Here is a 20,655-nt window from a genome sequence, read left to right on the forward strand (position 1 = left end):
AGCTATGGATACAATATCATGGTCATTTGACAGTAAGAACCTTCTGTTCAAGATGCAAAAAAGAAATAGTTTTTCCATCCATACATTCCCGTTTTATACCGTGGTGAATATGAGTGTTATTTCGGAATGATCAGGGCTAATTCCTGTGAGGCATAAATAAGCCGCAACGTGTATTATACCAAATCCATTGGCGTTTGTCCCTACACACACTACAATTAAAAAATCAAATGCATATGATCGGTATTATGTTTCATCATGAATGCATGAAGGGGGGGGGGGGGGGGGGGGGGGCGTTTCTGATTAATTGATTGCCAATAACGGCATTCGTTATTACCACAACATGCGCTGATGGCTATGAAACCCTTGCACGATCAAGCTGAAATGTACGTTAAATTGTCCTTACCTGTGGCCGGTGGGATTCCAAAAAGAATATTCCAATTATTTGATTGCCATCTGGTAGATCATATGACCATTTGGCCCACGACATAACCCACCACAGCATAATGAATCGGGGGTCCCGAAAACTATTCAATGCGATCGGGTGAAGCCCTAGATTCAGGTTAGTAGAAAAGAGCGCCAGGAGCATTTTCAGTGTGGCACCCGGTCTGGAACAGGGGTTACTGCATTCTCGATACAGCGCCACTAGCAGGATCTGGTCGGTACTGCACCTTCAAAGTCCCAATATGCCTTTTCCAGGCAAAATACAGCTCTGTGACATTGAATAGGGTATTAAAAGCGAATAAAAGAAAAAACGCTGGCTCCCAATAACGTATATATACGTGGTTGGCCAGGAATGTGTTAAGGATTCAATTATCCAAGGTAAACTTTCTGAGAATATATGTTATCTTCAGCAACACCCTGATACTTTCACATCTGGGGACCATCCTATCCACCTTCCAGACTGATGAACTCACCTCAACTTCCTCTTCTGTCATATCTGCACCACTGGAGGCAGGCAAGGATTGATGGGTAGATGGATGGATGGGTAGAAGAAAAGAGAGAAGAGAGAAGAAAGAATTGGAAGGAGAAAGAGTGTAATTGTCAAACAGCATCTTTCGTCTGGCTAGAAGGAAAGAAATTAAGAATTTCTCAAATATTAGGTTGTCTTTGTAGTGTTTTTATTTTATTATTGTCTTGAATAGTGCAGTATACTGCGGCACATTGCCAAAAGAGCTCGCTTTTATTGTTCACCCTGCTTAAGACAGACAGACAGCGAGAGAAAGAGAGAGAGAGAGAGAGAGAGAGAGAGAGAGAGAGAGAGAGAGAGAGAGAGAGACAGAGAGAGAGAGAGAGACAGACAGACAGACAGACAGACAGACAGACAGACAGACAGACAGACAGACAGACAGACAGACAGACAGACAGACAGACAGACAGACAGACAGACAGACAGACAGACAGACTGAATGACAGACTGAATGACAGACTGAATGACAGACTGAATGACAGACTAACTGACTGATGGAGAACTATACAGTGTGCATGTCTGCAAGTGAAGTCACCTGGTGAGCCCCAGTCTCTCCAGTATTGGCAGATTGTCCCAGGACACAGCCAACTGCCCCTCTGGACTAGGCTCTGAGGAGAAGGGAGAGGAGAGGACAAGAAAGATGGTGGGTAGAAGAGTGAAGGTGAAAGGAGAAAGAGGATACAAGTGGAGGCAAAAATAAAACAACAGAGGTCAAAGGAAAACAACAGAGGTCAAAGGAAAACAACAGAGGTCAAAAGAAAACAACAGAAGTCAAAAGAGGTGAGAAACAGTAAAAGGAAGGAGAACAAAGTGGAAGAGAAACACAAGACACAATGAGATGAGACAATAGAGAGGACGGTAGAGGACAGGAGAGAGAGAGGGACTCGAAAGAACACAAGGTAAGAGACAAACAAGTAAAAGACAAATAAGTAAATGTCCATAATCCCCAATATAAGAAATATGTTATATATATATAATGTAATAATCAGGCAATATATATAATAGTAGTATTTTGTTTTATTTCCTCAAAAAGACAATTTTCGTGTAACTTTATTAACCTGATACTACATACTATAATCTATTCTATGAATTTCAATAATGAGGATTTAACTTCATTTCACAAATAGAAACGTGGGTTTATGTAGTGTAGTCGAAATTGTATGGGCCCATTGGGTCCCCTCTAAGCCAATCTCCTATTTGACCTAATACATTAGAAAAAAACAACCAACTATGGACCCAGCAAATGATTTCCTCCGGCATCCACGACAGTGGGTATATCCTTCACACACAACACGACAGTGGGTATACCCTTCACACACAACAACAACATCCAGGACAGTGGGTATACCTTCACACACAACAACATCCACGACAGTGGGCATACCCTTCACACACAACAACAGAAAAACTTGACAATGACCAAAACTGGAGTTATCATATCATACATACTGTACCTTCATCACTGTCCTCGCTGTCTCCAAGTATGCCAGCATACTCACAAGGAGTGGTCGTGGGGGACTAAAGCAAAGGACATCACAACTTTAAAACATCAGACAAGAAGTCAACCACAGCATATGCACATAAAATATTTGTCCTATCTATCTATCTATCTATCTATCTATCTATCTATCTATCTATCTATCTATCTATCTATCTATCTATCTATCAATCAATCAATCAATCAATCAATCAATCAATCAATCAACCAATCAATCAATCAATCAATCAATCAATCAATCAATCAATCAATCAATCAATCAATCAATCAATCAATCAATAACCTGAGGGACACTAGGACCCAGGAGTTCTCTGGCCAGGTACTGCTAGCCTTGAAAGGGAAAGTCCTGTGAGACTTTGACCAAGCAATATAAGCCCCTCTGTGGTATATCCAGCCGTGGCTCCGTGGATGTTAGAGTGGCCTGAGGTGGATTGGAGGATGATGGAAGTGAAGAGGTCAGGGGAGAGGGTGGAGTTGGTTAGTGCCTGTGAGGGACTGATGTGTGAGTCGTATGGGGAATATACAGCGGTATATACAGATGGGTCGAAGGATCCGGAGACTGGGGTGACAGGGTTTGGAGTGGTGGTCCCAGGGAGGGAAGTGGCGGTAAGCAGGAGGACTACGAACGGTCTGGGTGTGTACACGGTTGAGATGGTGGCTGTGCTGGTGGCACTGAGGTGGGTGGAGCATGCACGGGTGGGGAGGGTGGTGATATGTAGTGACTCATCGTCAGTGTTGGCTAGCCTGAGGTCTTTTCGCTCCAGTAGCCAGCAGGATTTGCTATATGAGGTCCTGATGAGTGTGACTAGGTGTGTGAGCCAAGGGAAAGAGGTGAGGTTTTTGTGGGTCCCGGCGCACGTAGGAGTGAGGGGAAATGAGGTTGCGGATGATTTGGCTAAGGGGGCCTTGAGGAAGGGGTTGGTGGAAATGCAGGTCAGGATCAGTAAGGCCGAGGCGAAGGGGTTGATTTGGGAGAGGGCAGTTCAGGTGTGGCAGGAGAGGTGGGAGGGGGGGGTGAAAGGGCGTCACTTCTTCCAGGTCCAGCGTAGTGTTAGGGGTCGGGAGGGGGGTAGTATGAGAGGTAGGAGGGAGGAAATAGTGTGGATGAGGTTGAGACTAGGGCACTGTGGGTTTAATAAAACCCTGAAGCTGGTTGGGAAGCATCAAAGTGGGATCTGTGAGGGATCTTTTTAATTTCTCTGTATGTCCTCAAGTAATTTCCTTTTTAGAGTTTGAATTAGTTTCCATTTTTGTACCTCTGTGCCATCTGACCGCTTTATTTGATTGTTTATTCTATCCAGCAGTGCAGTGAGGTTTCTTATTTATTAGAAGTGCTGTGTGTGTGTGCTCTATAGAGGTGCAGTGCTGATTTGGTGTGCAATATTCTTTTTAATTACTAGTAGTGGTGGTCTAGATTGGTCCAGTTGTGTATGATCCCTTTTTAGTGTTTTTATTTAATAAAGTGTAAAAACTTGGGAATAAGAGGTGCTCCAGTAGCACACCATGTTACCGCGCTAGCGCGGGACTCCGTGCTGCGTCACGGATCTGGTTGACTCCGAGTTCGATTCCCGGACTCGCCGTCATTTGCCGAATGTCTCCCCCTGCTCTCTCTTCCGTTTCACCCTGCAACTGTCGGTCATGCTTGACCAGGAAAGCGATAAACGCTAAAAAATAAAGTTTAAAAACAAAAAAAACTTGGGAATACAAAAACCTCTGTTGTACGCCTGTTCTTTTATTAGAATCCCTGTGTGGGCTAGGAACTCAGTAGAACATAAATGTGTAACAATGAATGAGGGTCTCACCCCTTAACACTTTGGTTGCCACTTGTTAACATGGTAAAACATGGTTGAATGCCACCACCCACTTCAATGATAGCGTTGTGAACGCATAATCTCTGTCTTAAATTATGGATTGATTGATTGATTGAAAACTTTATTAACAGATTGCAGAATGGGTACAGTATAGTACAGCTCTAGTACATGGCTATGTGTCTAATCTGCCCGTCGCTTATCAATGACTTGTTTGCAATCAACATTGTTGAAACGGATTGTTTTTTTAATCGGTTCATTTCCGTTTTATAGCATTTTGAAAAGCCCTCATTTTCTTGAAAGTTTCAGGAAAATATATAGATTCCGTGATAAACCGTATTTACTGGAATATTCTGGAATACACAAAAAACGTTGTCATTTTTCGGCCTATTTATGAATTGTTTTCAAATAAACGGTAGATTATCGATAGTATATGTGTACTTATGCATGCTAGAGAAGCGATCTGAAAAATATATTCTCATTTCCTGATCAGCGCGCGCACACACACACACACACACATGGGGCAAACGCTGATATATAGGTCAAAACAGATCCGATTACCCCAAGACTGGTAAAATAAATTGCTTACCTCAGATCAGATGTTCTCCAAAAAGATTATTCCAATTCCTGATCGCCATTCCAAATATTGATCGCGTTTATTGATTCAGCGTTGGGTACTGTAAATATGTATTCCACGTTGTTTTGCGCCTCTGCGATCACTTCGGTCTCTTCAGATGCCTCGCCGGAGAAGTAAAATGAGGAGGCTGGACCCCCCCCCCCCCCATCAGTCTAATCCAATGGGGTGCAGTACCACAGGGAGAGACGATAGGGGGCGGTATTTTCCCAATGGTGCTCAGAGAGAGTCTGCAGCACTAGCGTGAGGCTCGATTGATGAAATATGAATTCAAATCGCTAATAAAAAAAATACGACAAACAAACGCTATATAGCGTTGGTGGCATTCAACAGTCGGCATGAACTAATGACAAAACGCGTCCGTGGCACTCAAAGTGTTAACAGAGAGTGGCGCAGTTTCTATATTCAACCATTAGGGTTACATGTCTGTCTGTCTGTCTGTCCGTCCATCACTGGACCAAGACAATATTAAGTTAACTTACCTGTTTATTCATAATCCCTCCTCCAGGCAGAATTTACAGGAAACAAACGACTGTTGCGTGTATGTATGTGTGTAAGTACTGCTGGCTGCATGTGTTGAGGATGGACTGGGGTCACATGGTCTGATTGAACCTCAAAACACAAGTGCCCTGCTTCTACAGCCATGGGTGCTTCACCTACAGAGACATAAAGAGAGGAGGGGGGAGTGAAAGAATTAAAGAAAGAAAAAAGAAAGAAGATTCTTTTGGGGAAGGTGAATTTCGTGTAAGACATTCTTCAAAACATTGATAGAATAAACAAATATCTAATTTAGAAAAAGCAATAAACAGAGCATATAACAATGAGCTAGACACAAATGCAAACTATACATACACACACCATGCAAACATTCTATACAAACAGTCCTGGGGAATTAAGAGTGAGTGTGGAAAAGTGACCCTGCTTCATGGACCACTTAGAGATTTTACGATGAATTGAAAATGGGGGACCCTGATGTAAACAAGACGAAAGTCTTTCTCTGGTCTGCATCCCCTTAACAATTGTATGTATTGAGCTGTACTGTACTGTACCCATTCTGCAATCTGTTAATAAAGTTTTCAATCAATCAAACAGATCTGCCAAACCAAGGTTTGTTTCATGACACATTTTTAGATTGTATTTGAAAGAATGAAATTAACCCCGAATATGCTTTCAATCATTTAATTATACTGACAAAGAAAAGTGGTAGCGAGAGTGGGCTATAAGGGGGCGTGCTAGCGCGCGGGATAAGGGGGGCGTGCTAGCGCGCGGTCACGTGGGTTTAGTGGCCAATCAGAGGAACCCGGAAACTGAGCGCCGTTGTAGAAGGCATAGAGGCGCCCCGGGAGCGATCGCGAGTGGCGGACGGAATAGGGGGGACACCAAGCACTTCCGGCCCACTTCCGGTTTGGCGATCGGCCACCAGGTGGCGATATTGAACCGTTGGAGAGTTGAGTGGAGATCCCCAGCACCCGTCAATGATCCATCGGTGAAATATGATTACCATGACAGATTTTTTAAATATTGATCTCAAAGACGCTGAAAAACGTCATTGGCAGATGACGCATGGCTAGGAATGACGTCTTAACACGTCATTGGCGATTAAAGTTAATTATGTATTGTTTATCAACCATTTGTCAGCACTACTAATGTCAGTCATGGTGGTAAAGCTTTATTCAGTTACTCAGCATTCCTTCCAAGAATGTTGTCCTGTTCTCTGGATACACACATATATGCATCCATCACCAAAACCAGAACATAAAAATACATCAACGTTTTTACCAAACCCATAATATATGAAATGAGACTACTTCATAAAATGCTCCTTTGTGTTATTTCTCCCTCTTTCTCTGCTCTCCTTCAGAGCATTTTCTTAAGTCATGCAATCATTTTTAGAAATGACTACTTTGAAAATAAGCAAAAAGAATTGCAGTTTCAATGCTGAAGTCAACCACTATCCCTCCCCTGTATTCATTCTGGCAATGTTAAAAGCTATAACAGAAACAGGGACTCATGTCCATATTTAGAGATTGACCACTATGGAACAAGTTTGATTGATTGATTGAAAACTTTATTAACAGATTGCAGAATGGGTACAATACAGTACAGCTCAATACACACAATTGTTAAGGGGATGCAGACCAGAGAAAGACTTTCGTCTTGTTTACATCAGGGTCCCCCATTTTCAATTCATCAGGACATATATGACATACATGACATACAGATAGTCAGTACTGCTACATCTATACCAGATTTGCAAATACAGTACTGTTTGTGATACAGAAGGAGTCAAGAAAAGGGAGTATATACATTTGACGTAGAAACTGTACATTGGAGGAGGTTGGGTGGGGGGGGGGTTGGGCACATTGGGATATTGACAACCATACTGGGTAATTTACATTGGAGGTGGTTGGGGGGGGGGGGGCACACTGTATAAACAAGCAAAACTGTACATTGAGGGGGGGGGGGAGGAGACACTGTACAAACAAACAAAATTGTACATTGGACTATTGACAAAACCATACTATGTAAATGACTGTACATTGGAGGGGGTTGGGTTAGGATATTTACAGGGGCCAGTGTTGAATTGCAGTCTCCCGTAGGTGTCCCTTGAGAGAGGTTTTGAAAGTGGGTAGTGATCCACATTCCTTTACAGCTTTGGGTAGGGCGTTCCACATTGATGTGGCATAATTGCGAAACGTGTTTAGTCCCTTATTTGAGCCGAATCTGGGTTTAACATGATTTGTGGAGCTCCCTCTGGTGTTGTGATCGTGGTATTCACTGACCTTTGGGAAGTATTTTGACATGTACATGGGTACCTTGGTCGTGTAGTGTATCTTGTAGACCAGGCCCATTGCAAGTTGCTGTACTCTGTCGTCTACTCTAAGCCATCCTAGGTTGTCAAAGTGGGCAGGGGTGAGGTGGGTTCTAGGAGTAAGGTCAAGCAGTAGTCTGACCAGTTTGTTTTGAGATGTTTGTAATTTTGTTTTTAGCGCCTTTGAGGTGCTTTGGTACCATGAGGTGCAAGCATAGTCGTAGTACCCCTGAATGAGTGCTCCTGCCAGAGTCTTCAGGGTATTCTTGTTTACCAGAGAGGAGATCCGGTACAAGAATCGAGTTCGTTGGTTGACTTTTTTTATTACATTGGATGCCATTTTGTCACAGGAGAGATTAGCCTCTAGGATGGAACCCAGGTAGGTAATTTCATCTTTCCTTGTGACAATATTGTCACCCACTGTAACTGAGAAGCCGTCGGTCTTGCTGAGTTTGTTATTTGAACCGAAGAGAATGGACTCTGTTTTGCCCATGTGTAATGATAGTTTGTTATCAGCGAGCCATATGCAGATTCTGCCTAGTTCCGAGCTGAGGGTTTTTTCAACCTGTAACTTGTTCTTGTCAGAGACCAGCAGGGCTGAGTCGTCCGCAAACAGGAACAAGTTGCAGTCACAAGCTGACGACATGTCATTTGCATAAATTAGGAACAGTAGCGGTAAACAACCACCATGCCAAATCTGAATAGGCTATAGCCATTACAGAATGACAGGCTTAAAACCTGGGCCTGTATTCATGACACAATAAATAAATATGTATTTCAGAGCTTTCATTCCAATACCGGCTTATATCATAGAGGACCCAACCTAAGTATGCCCTGTGCCTCTTTTGGGTGTATCTATAGTTTAAGAAAACACACAATAGAGGGGGGTGGGTACCTGATATTGATATTAATATTCAAAAGAAAAGGTGCATTCACAAGAATTTGAGAATTTCAAGAAAAGGTGACAAAGATAGCAAACCTTTTATAGTAATAATATTTCATAGTACATTTTACTTTCATGTCAGAGTTCAGAGCAACGTCAGGCATCACATTTTTACATCCGTGAATCCTAGACTGGAACCAAACTCTTCTTATGTGACTCTTCAGCAAGAAAGCAACTCATCTTGGCACGTAGAGGGGATTGCTTCAAACGTATATATATACACATATATATATACCAAAGCATTTTCCTATCAATGAGGTAATTCACAACAAGCTTTTCTTACCTGGTAAATACAGAAATGTTGGGAGAATTGCAGTGGTTTATGTGCAACTGGAACAGATCTTGAGGACCGTGTAGATGGATTCTGAAATTCTGAATACCAATCTCTCGCCTCCTCTCCCTCAGTCTTTAACACCCTCCCCCTTACAGCTGCATTTCCTTACATCAGCTGTGCTTTTTCACACACTAATCGGGAACACAAATCACAAGGATTCAGATTAGACTATCTGAATGCCTCTCCTCTCTAGCTTTTAACTCCACTGACATGTCAATCTTACTAACTTCATGCCAACCAAAGGCAGCTGGAACCACAGCACCTTATATAGGTTATAGGTTCTATGGATGGAATGCCTTAGCTTAGGTGTATAAAGTATAACTGCAACAAACCCTCAGTCCTGTCACCTTACCTAGAAGCATGTTGCAACTTCTGTAGCGTCATTCATCCCTCTTCGTTAGTGAGGCTATCGGCATGTAGTTATCGAACTGATCTAGTGTCAACGGGGCACTGTGACTAGGGCTAATCTCCTTAAGCCAAGTGTCATGGCTGCCTCCTGCCGTGAAGTAAGAAAGGTCATCACATACTAGTCAGAGATACTGGCAACAGAAGCATCCTTCATTGTGAAGGGAGAAGTTTTAATGTTCTCATATACCAAAAGGTTCAATGTTCAGCAGTTATTGCCAGGCTCTAGCACACCTGAATAAGTCACAGGTGCACTGGTGGGAAATAAATGGCTTAACTCATTTGATTGCTGCTCAAAATTGTATACATTATTTGACAGGACAGTGTCAGGCACAACGCCTTTGAAGATATTAAATGTTTTGAGGGCCACTTTAAGCTACTGCCTCTTCCAATACAAAGGATGTGGCCATGCATGAAATTAAGATTGACAAATGATGGCGACTACCCGCCTCGTCCAGTCCTTCGTGCCAGTGGCAATCAAACTCCACAACCGTGGTCAGACTGCTGCCAGCAAACCAATGGTGGCAGAGCTGGAGAACTACTAGGAATATCTAATCACAAAGTGTCTCGACTCTTACCACCTAACCTGCACGAACACGAACTTCAACATGACAGAGCACAGTGTATGCCATTTACTTACTCGTGTATATACTGATAAGTGTTTTATTGCAAATATTTATAATATAAACAAGGGCACAGGCTCTGATCTGCAGTCTCATTGTTAGTCAACATCATCATGCACATACCTATACCAACTCCCAAATTTCATCAAGGGGCTCAATAAAGAAATACCTATTAACAGACTATATGGTTGTTTTCCAAGTAAATAGTAGTTGTTAGTTAACATCATGCACATACCTATACCCCCCCCCCCCCCGATACCAAAATTTCATCAAGGGGCTCAATAAAGAAATAACTATTAACCGACTACATGGTTGTTTTCCAAGTCAATAGTAGTTTAAGATTCTTGCAGTATGGTTTGGGTTCCGAGCTAGCTACTCTAATGGCTCAATGTATAGCTCACCCAGAGAATACCAGTCTTTCACCTCAACCTTCAGGAATACCCATCACCCAATATTCTGCATAATTTCAGTAAAAGCCTTTGTATGGTTAATAGCGACAAAGGAATTAACACAAGAACAGCAGGGACTCATAATTGCAAACAATCATACTAAATAATAAGCAAGGTATTGTGTTTTGAGCTTTTATTGGTAAAAATAAAGATATGCAGTCCCTTAGTAGAGGCGCTGTGGTTTGCCCATGGTGCTCTTGATGTAAAGGGCACGCACGTTCTGCCAGTTCTTCTTGAGCAGAGACACAAGGAAGTTGACAGCAAGGTGGATGTTGTAAACCAGCTCATCTTCCGTCATCTTCACATGACCCACAGCTACAGCCAGACACAGCACCTGAACAATAAGTAAATTCAGAGATGTTAACAAAACATAAGATTGGATTCTTGCTCCAAAATGAAGATTGTCCATCTTTAAAAAGGTGTGCAGATGAAGAAAGTACGTTTTGGTAGATCTCAGCCCATCTTCACACTGCCAACGTTGAAAAATACTATAATGAAACTTAGCATAGATAATTCATGCTTGTGAAACCAGTGGCTTTTGCCAATGTTAACGGCATTACTCCCACAAGCTCGTCAAATCAGTGTAGCCATCGGGAGCACCCACTACGGAAATTGGTTGTGCAGGGCTTGAAATACTGCGTTAGATCCAGTTAGAACAGAGTAACTTACAATTCCCATGGAGTATGTTCCCACCCCCTTCACTGGTAGGGCTTGAAATAGTGCGTTAGATCCAGTTAGAACAGAGTAACTTACAATTCCCATGGAGTATGTTCCCACCCTTCACTGGTAGTGTGAATGGCATTTAGTAAGGTACAGGTGGAGATCCACTAAAAACTGTTGTTTTTCTGCTGATTTGGGCATACATTTGAATGATAGTTGGGGATGGCTGCCTAATAAGGTTAGGCATCCCAGGCATAGGATCCTATACACGTTTAACACTTTTTTTAATTATTTTTAAACTAGAATCTGGTTTTACTTCAGGTCTCAGAATTTATGGGAATGTTTTTTACATCAGGCTTTCAGCGTGGTGCATGATTTATCGTCACAGACCAGGGACTAACGACTGTCATGCATTCAGTGCAAGACGAGGCCAATCTAATAACCTTATTTTGGACACGTATACCAAGGCTCTAAACTATTTTGCACAGATTAATTTAGCTCTACAGTAGTTATTGAGTTAAAGAGTTTGAATATCTCCACCTGTGATCAAAGGACACAGAATCCTTGTGTTGCATTAAGTTACAGCTCAAATAAACTATGTAGATAAAAATATATAGAATTTGCAATAGATTGGCATTTTAGTGCACTAATCACAATGTCCTGAGTTACAAGTTAAGGAAATCAATGTGGTGCACAGGATGATCACCTTTTTCATCTGGAATTTGATTGTGGATTTGACCTCATCACATTTGGTGCCGAGGTTCTCGTTGTGGGTGAGCAACGAGGGGAACTTGCCGGCCTTGTTCAGACCTGGGCCCAGGATACGAGGGATCTGCTTGATCAGAGACTCCGAAGCCAGGAAGGCATCATATTTTTTGGCTGAGGAGGAAGAGGCAGTGTGAGGAAGACATTTAAAAATACACCTCCAAGTTGATAACTAGAAGAGGCATTTACAAATCAGACCTGGAACAGTGTTTTATTTTAGGTCTCAGAATATGGGTTGTTTTTATACATCAGGCTTTCAGCGTGGTGCATGATTTCTCTTCACAGACCAGGGACTTTCGTAATAACACCATTCTGCAATAGTTTACTCACTGAAGTACAGGATGGGTGAAATTTACTTTGTCAAGGTACATAGTTGTTCACTTACAGTTGCACTTATGGTGGTCGTATGTGGCAAACTCCACTCGACCCATGGGGACATTAACGCGTGTTGTCGGGCCTTACAAATCGATACTCCAAGCAGGTTGAAACAAACTAAGAATAATTTGTAATTACAGTTGGACCTCCATGTTTACACCACATACCAAGCTTCTTCACCATCTTTTTATTCTTGTTGAGCTTCTTGAGAGCCTCTATATCCATGAAAGGCATGTCTGCGGCCTTGGCCTCATCACAATGCTGGGCATCTCCCAAAACGCACACAGAGAACTTAGGCCTGGGGGTGGTCCTCAGTCTACAGGAGAAGACAAGTTTGATCACCACCTGACAGTTATGGTACAGCCATTAGGGAGGGTGCTGCACAGAAATCAAAATTTTATATCGAACAACATTTGATCCCAACAGCTATAGAGCACCTGAAGCGGTCTTACCAGGACCACGCCAACTGGCTTCTCTTCTGGAACTCCACCAGCAACACCATTTTGTTAGATAAAATGGTCGGCTCAAGGGGTGCCATGAAGGCACCCCCGTCTGCCTCCCCTCATGTTTTAAGACCCAGGGTAGGGGTCCGTCCGCTGGTTCCCTCCCCACAAGGGGGAGGGGTTCAGTCAGACTACCCAAGACACTTCTGGACCGACTGCCCCAGTCTGCAACCATGCCAGGCTAATTTGTAGTGAGTTGAGATGAAATTGTGTCTAGGATGGCTGCTAAACCCATCTGTGTGTCTGAGAGAATACTATGTTACGTGCGTTTGTGCTGAATAGTTTTCATGCAGAGATTGAGTGGGGAAATCCAAGGCCCCCTATCATATCAGTGGTCAAGGCTGGACAGGGCAGACGGCCACAAGGCTGGGTGAAAGGGGAAGGGGGGGCCAACCTGACTGTGCCAGAGAAACGCTTGTCCTTCTGGGGGTCGTAGTTCTTCAGGCTGACCTGGAGCTCCACAGACTCCACAAACCTGCCGGGCGCAAAGAGGATCAGACATTTTAACAAATGTGTTAGAGGGATGCGATTTTGACATTTTAGGAAGCAAGATGTTTTCTTTAACCTCTTATTCCCAACTGGGCCGAGATTAATTTATCATAAATAGATCAATACAGTGTATTAATTAATGTTGCATTTTGGTTTTCTACAAATGTAGCCAAAGAGTAAAGACCCTAACCCTATCAAACAGCAGCCAGTGTATATTTTCAGCACTACGTGGGGCAATGATTTTAAGTGTCATTAGCTAAATGAGTTTACAAAAAAACTCCACGTATTGTATCAGAAACCGGTAGATATAGATGCAAGGAAATGACACATCATTCATGTTTGTAGTCCTAAAAAGTAAACTCTTCTCAATCTCACAAAAGATTTCATTCACGGCCTTTGCTGCCCCGTTACATCTGGTGGTACTAAATCCAGATTAAACTCTGCCATTGGAAAGAGATTTGGCCCGAGCCATAGAAAGTACATTTATATGCCCGATATTCTATACTCATAACGGCAGGATAGCTAAATCCAGTACTGCTGCATCTACAAAAAAAACTGTAAATCATCTGCCCTTTATTCCATTTGCTTAGATGTTTTGTACACTTTATGGCAAGAAGGTGCTGAATGAGCTTGGTGGCAATTTCACATCTGGTCAATGTTAGCATGGTGTTATTCACAGTCCAAGATGAAAAATAAATTATATTCTCCTTTGGCTAATTACATTTTACTCAAGCATAGTAACAGACACAATACTTGGGCATGTACTTCTAGGCGAATTTTCTGAAAATATGGCTAGGGTGTAAGAGGTAAAGAAACAAAGTTAAAATGACTCTTAATACACCCATATTGAATTCCTGTTGTGAAAAATAAACAACTACAGAGGTCTCATGGACCACACATAAGATCTTGTGAAAAGACAAGATGTCATAAGTTAAGCCATAAATGTGTGTGTCCCAGAGAAATTAGACGACGTTTTTCTGCTGGTTAGTGCATCATTTTAATTTGCTTTAAATTAAGTTGACCTCAAAATTGGAGTTGGCCGCCTAATAAGACTAGGCATCCGCAGCATAGGATCCTATACACGTTTTAAAGCTACTATTATTATTTTTTACTGAAATCTATAGTTTTACTTCAGGTCTCAGAATGTATGGGAATGTTTTGTACATCAGGCTTTCAGCGTGGTGCATGATTTATCTTCACAGACCAGGTAATAGAGAAATAACGATCTGCAACGATCATCTGCAATACATGTATTCAGTAGGATATAGTATAAAGTAGGTGGACTTTGAAATGTCTCGTCTTACTTGCGTTGCTTGGTCAGAGATCCGGCTTGGACCTCCTTGACGGCCTCATAGAGCGTATCTCTGGATACCTTGCTGTGGAGCGAAACGCATAAATATATTAATACATGACAAACTGATGACGCAGTCTAACGGTAGATATTACTGGCAAGTTAAGCGGCAAATGCCACGTAAACTAAAAAGCACCGATAACGTTCGATCTAAACTAAAGCAACTGAACAAAGAAAGCATGTGGGCGACTTGCTAGAGTGTCGCCTCCCTACAAGTTAACTAACGTGCTACGAAAACAGGAAGGGTGAGATAAATAAATATAGGATTTAGCTCCACGGCTCCTCATCTGAACGCCGATTTGAAGAGCAGCGGGCCGGCTAGCATTTGGCCTTCTAAAGTGGGGTGTACAATTCTTACTTCACACCAGATATGCAAACGCAAAGCCAAGTAAGTGGTTATTACAGTACGATGTTTTATAAAACCCTTGGCTGTCGTTAATTCATAGGATGGAGATGGATTAATCTACAACGGCCTTGTTCCGAAAGGCTCACGGCAACGCCGAGCAGTAAGCATCTGATCTATCTAAATCCACCTAACATTCCGAGGTTAGTGGCCTCGTTGAAACAATGAATATGCAGGACACAAGAATACAGAATATATTAACAGGCCTGTTCTTAAGTAAGTATAACTTATTTTAAATAAACGTTCTCACCTCATTTTGACGGTACTGTCCCTCACTCGACGGGAACTGAAAAAGAAGGACGGAACGGAAGTGCGTCGCGGTATTTAAACGTATTTTTGCGTCACCCTCCTCACGAGATAAAGCTGGGAACGAGGTTACCCTCCACCACGCGTGATTTCGAAACCTAGCTGCATTTCTCGGAGACGCTCTCTGATTGGCCGACGCCTGTTTCTACACTGGTTAAGCTATTAGAGCATGGCGATAGAACGCCAGGTAGTTTGCAGGCTGTTTGACGTGGAAATAGGCAAAGACAACTCGTCACACGATTGGGCAAACGCGTCAGTGGCCAATCAGAGAGCGTCTCCGAGAAATGCGGCTAGATTTCGCAATCACGCCTCCACCACGTTGTAGTTTCCATCTGACAGTCTAGCGTAGTCTAGTCACATGTGTTGCGTTGGTAACAAGAAGATAAAAAGAGTGTTGAAAGAGTTTAATCTTTTCAACCAAATATTATTGTTACGAATTACAAAAAGAAAGAAAGGAGAAAGGGTATGAGACCAGAAGCTCTGTCTGTCTGATTGATTGATTGAAAACTTTATTAAGGGGATGCAGACCAGAGAAAGACTTTCGTCTTGTTTACATCAGGGTCCCCCATTTTCAATTTAAATACACAGCGTTATGGATGTTACGGAAATGGACAAGCTTTTCTGACTCACTGAACATGAACACATGATGAAAACTCTGTGAATATCTTTTTCAAAGAATAACATGTTTACTATCACTTTGTAGGGAAGGGTTTGAGGTACCCAAAAAGCACATTCAGGAAAACCTGGCATTTCCTCTCAAGGAATGAATCACAAAAAAGTGCCGTTATGGATGTTACACGTCTGAAATAGACAAAAAACACTAGATAGACAAAAATAGGGCTTTACCCACATGTGTTTGACTTCGGTGGACCATTTTGAGGGTCAAACCAGTCTGGATTCATGTTGTAGTCTGAAAAAATGCCAGGAAATGCTTCTTCTTCTTCTTCTTTTGAATTTCCGGCAGATTAGACGCATCGTGGCGTATTACTGCCCTCCGCACTTCTTTTGATGATCTCTTCTTCTTCTTCTTCTTCTTCTTCTTCTTTCTTGGCGTATTTCTTCCCTCCTCATTTCTTATACTACACTAGTGGTGTTCCATCTTTAGGCCTCTTCAACTCACACTTTCTCCTTCTTCTCTGCTCCTCTTGCCTGTCCAATACTAATACATACACTAACGCTATATCCTCTGGTACAACTCTGAAGCATGCAGAAATGTCAGCACTGCCTCTGTGATCAACTGGTGGTTCTCATTATCCATGCCAAAGAATGATTTAAGAGAGAAGGAAGATACTCCCAGCTCTACCAGACTTTTATAAAAGATTTCCCTCTCTTTCCTATACCTTTCACATTTTAGGAAGACATGCCCGACAGTTTCAGTCTCTCCACATTCACACACCCCATCTGGATGTTTGCCCACAATGAACAAGCTACTGTTCAACCCACAGTGCCCCAGCCTCAGTCTACACATCTTCACCCTATCACTCCTTGACCCATATCCCTCCACCTTGATCTTGACCCGAGGCTGCAGAGAGAAATAGTGCCTTCCCTTGGTCCCCCTTTCCCACTCATCCTGCCACTCAGCCTCAACTCCTTTCTTTATCTTATCTCTGAGTTCTACTCTTCCCATTGAAATACCTATCTCTTCCTCCCTTCCCAGGCTCTGTTTGGCAAGGGAGTCAGCCATCTCATTCCCCGCAATCCCAGCGTGTCCCGGGACCCAACAAAACTCCACTGACCAGCCTGCCTTCGCAATCCTATATAAAACCAACATTATTTCCTGAATGAGATCAGGGCGAGCTTTAGACCCACCTGCACTCAGAGCCATCAGTGCAGCAGCCGAGTCAGAGCATATAATCACCTGGCTTGGTCCCACTTCCTCCACCCACCAGAGAATTGTTGAATATATATAGAACACAAATATTCTAGAATGTTCGATTATGACATCATACTGTGACATCACAAATGTTCTAGAATGTTTGATTATGACATCATACTGTGACATCACAAATGTTCTACAATGTTCTATGACATCATACTGTGACATCACAAATGTTCTAGAATGTTTGATTATGACATCATACTGTGACATCACAAATGTTCTAGAATGTTCTATTATGACATCATACTGTGACATCACAAATGTTCTAGAATGTTCTATTATGACATCATACTGTGACATCACAAAAATCACAAAAAAAATAATAATTTTTTTTTTTTGGTCTTAAATAGTTTCAAAATATCAGTCATTTCTGAAAATAGCTCTTTATTTGATTAACATAAAAAAGTGTTTTCTATACAGAGAACAGCAATATTAATATCGGTTAAATCAGAAAATTTGTTTTGGAGCAATTCCATGAAAATGTCAACCTCACCATGAAAAAGAAAGTTATAAAAAATCAAGTCCAATTCACTCTGCCTGGACTGGTTCAGAGAAATGGTATCTCCCTCTGTTATCCATGTGAGGATTGAGGTGTTCACGAATCTGATCAAAACTGACCCAGGACTTGTCCTCTTTGGTTGGAAGTGCAAAGACCAGGCCCGATTTGTCATTTTTCCGGAGAAATTGAATTTCAGCCCCTGTGTTGTCTTGCTGGGTGACCAATCCTACAAATTGCCTGTTCGTTTTGTTTGTTGTCTCAAACTCAACGAGGAGACAATCCCCTGTCTTGATGGTAGGTGGGTGACAGTCGACCTTGTCGGAGGATACAGGTGGTGGACGTCTGGCCTCTTCAATGTGACTACTGGCTTGTGTGCACGAGACAGCTGGGGGTCTGGCTGTTGACAAGAGAGAGGTGGTCTTGTCAGAGGAGACAGGTGGTCTGGCCAATTCAGAGGAGGAGAGAAAAGTGTGATGGTATGATGTATCAGCGGCGGAGTACATCTTGTGTTTGATCTTCCCCCATGATACAACCTCGATGTGATGCACTCCCTGTGTGCCATGAAGGGTGGGGACATCTGCCCACTTGGCCTCCAGCTCCTGTTTCTCACTGAAGCTCTTGATCTCCTCAGGTGTCACCTCGTCAACAGATATGTTTGGGCACCTCTGCCCAGTGACTCTGGCGAAGTCGGCAGCAGTGTTGACAACTCCCGCCTGTCTGCTGACCACGGCTGTGCTGACTGCTCGCTTGACCGTGCCTCCTACTCCGTCAACGGCTCCCTTGCCATGGCTGGTGGAAAAAAAGTGCCACTCAACGTGGAGGTTGGGGAACATTTTCCCCGGAAACTTGACGATAAAAAGGCCCACAAAAATTTGTTTTTGAACTGGGAGGCAGCTCCATCGCTGAATATGTGCAGCTGTGTCATGTGGGGATGTTTTCTCCTGATGTTTTCAACAATCTTTCCCATGAAGGTTGCCACAGCCTTCTTGTCATGGTCCAGGCTGTCACTCACCACCACATAGGACAAGGGGTCGGCGTCAGACCAGGCAACGAAGGTGAAGATGGAGATTTGCTTCTGATTCCAGTGGGCAGACTAGATCTCATCCTGGTATGCCGCCGTGTAGTTCTCGGCGAAGTCCACTTGCAGAACCATGGAATCTCCAGCTGCTTGGGCGGTCGCCTTCTTCTCCTCAAATGCAGCACTTTGTTTTCTTTTTATGAAGCAGTGCTTCAGAAATTGTGGTGCACTGCTTGTGAGAAGACGAAGTACATCTTCTTCTTCTTGTAAGTTTCCAGGGGACTACGCGTCTAGGCGTATTGCCGCCCTCCACAGGACAGAGGGAGCACTATAGATTTCCAGCCCTCCCTATATTCTGTTATACAGCCCCGCGGCAAGCAGGAACTGCACAACAGCACTAGCTCTCTCTTGGTGGTTCTCACCCAGGCCTAGAAATTAAGGCAAAGAGAAAGAATTAACTCCCTGAGAAGAAAAAACTCTAAAGAAGGAATTTCGTTGTTCTCTGTACTTAATACAGTCCATCAGGACATGCTGCACTGACTCCACCCCCCCACATTCACATAACCCAGAATGAATGAATGAATGAATGAATGAATGAATGAATGAATGAATGAATGAATGAATGAATGAATGAATGAAAACTTTATTTAACAGATTGCAGAATGGGTACAATACAGTACGGCTCAATACATACAATTGTTAAGGGGATGCAGACCAGAGAAAGACTTTCGTCTTGTTTACATCAGGGTCCCCCATTTTCAATTCATATAGACATTTATGACATACACAACATACATGACATTTATGGCATAGGGACATATAGGTATTTAGTACTGATACATTTGTGACATAAACGGTATTCAAATATACCGTACTGTTACCCCTAGATCCTGACAGAGTATATACATATGATGGGGAGGGGACTGTACATTAGGAGGGGGTGGGTGGGTGGGAGAGAAATATACATACGGCGGGGAGGGAATATATACATGCGGTGGGGAGGAGACTGTCTATTAGGAGGTGGTGGGGGTTTTGGGCATTTACGTGGCCAGTTTCGAATTGCAGCGTCCCGTAGGTGCTCTTTAAGAGCGGTTTTGAATGTGGGTAGGGATTCACATTCCTTTACAGCTTTGGGTAGGGCGTTCCACATTGTTGTGGCATAATTGCGAAACGTGTTTAGTCCCTTGTTTGAGCCGAATCTGGGTTTAACATGATTTGTTGAGCTTCCTCTGGTGTAGTGGTTGTGGTATTCACTGACCTTTGGGAAGTATTTTGACATGTACATGGGTACCCCGGTCGTATAGTGTATCTTGTAGACCAGGCCCATTGCAAGTTGCTGTACTCTGTCGTCTACTCTAAGCCATCCTAGGTTGTCAAAGTGGGCAGGGGTGAGGTGGGTTCTGGGGTTCAGGTCAAGTAGTAGTCTGACCAGTTTGTTTTGTGATGTTTGTAATTTTGTTTTAAGCGCCTTTGAGGTGCTTTGGTACCATGAGGTGCACGCATAGTCGTAGTACCCTTGAATGAGTGCTCCTGCCAGAGTCTTCAGGGTATTCTTGTTTACCAGAGAGGAGATCCGGTACAAGAATCTAGTTCGTTGGTTGACTTTTTTTTATTACATTGGATGCCATTTTGTCACAGGAAAGATTTGCCTCTAGGATGGAACCCAGGTAGGTAATTTCGTCTTTCCTTGTGACAATATTGTCACCCACTGTAACTGAGAAGCCGTCGGTCTTGCTGAGTTTGTTATTTGAACCGAAGAGAATGGACTCTGTTTTGACCATGTGTAATGATAGTTTGTTATCAGCGAGCCATATGCAGATTTTGCCTAGTTCCGAGCTGAGGGTTTTTTCAACCTGCAACTTGTTCTTGTCAGAGACCAGCAGGGCTGAGTCGTCCGCAAACAGGAACAAGTTGCAGTCACAGGCTGACGACAT

At 42.9% G+C, this 20,655-nt stretch overlaps 1 protein-coding gene across 1 annotated transcript; it reads right to left on the bottom strand.

Annotated features, from left to right (window-relative positions):
* Window positions 1-10,591: 10,591 nt before the first annotated feature.
* Window positions 10,592-15,352, bottom strand: rpl10a (ribosomal protein L10a). Its single transcript, XM_084316712.1, has 6 exons — window positions 15,270-15,352; window positions 14,570-14,641; window positions 13,171-13,251; window positions 12,441-12,589; window positions 11,840-12,012; window positions 10,592-10,807 (listed from the first exon to the last, which is right to left on the bottom strand). Exons 1-6 carry the CDS (start codon window positions 15,272-15,274, stop codon window positions 10,637-10,639), a joined length of 651 nt encoding a protein of 216 aa, XP_084172838.1. The 5' UTR covers window positions 15,275-15,352; the 3' UTR covers window positions 10,592-10,636.
* Window positions 15,353-20,655: the final 5,303 nt, after the last annotated feature.

This window comes from Notolepis coatsorum (assembly GCF_963971535.1).
Source record: "Notolepis coatsorum genome assembly, chromosome: 6".
Classification (NCBI taxonomy): domain Eukaryota; kingdom Metazoa; phylum Chordata; class Actinopteri; order Aulopiformes; family Paralepididae; genus Notolepis; species Notolepis coatsorum.

Excerpts from the sequence above, each read along its gene's own strand:
- rpl10a (XM_084316712.1), bottom strand. Across the intron at positions 12,013-12,440 it reads AAAGATGGTGAAGAAGCTTG|CCAAAAAATATGATGCCTTC; the intron begins GTATGTGGTGTA and ends CTTCCTCCTCAG. Across the intron at positions 10,808-11,839 it reads TCAAATTCCAGATGAAAAAG|GTGCTGTGTCTGGCTGTAGC; the intron begins GTGATCATCCTG and ends CTTATTGTTCAG.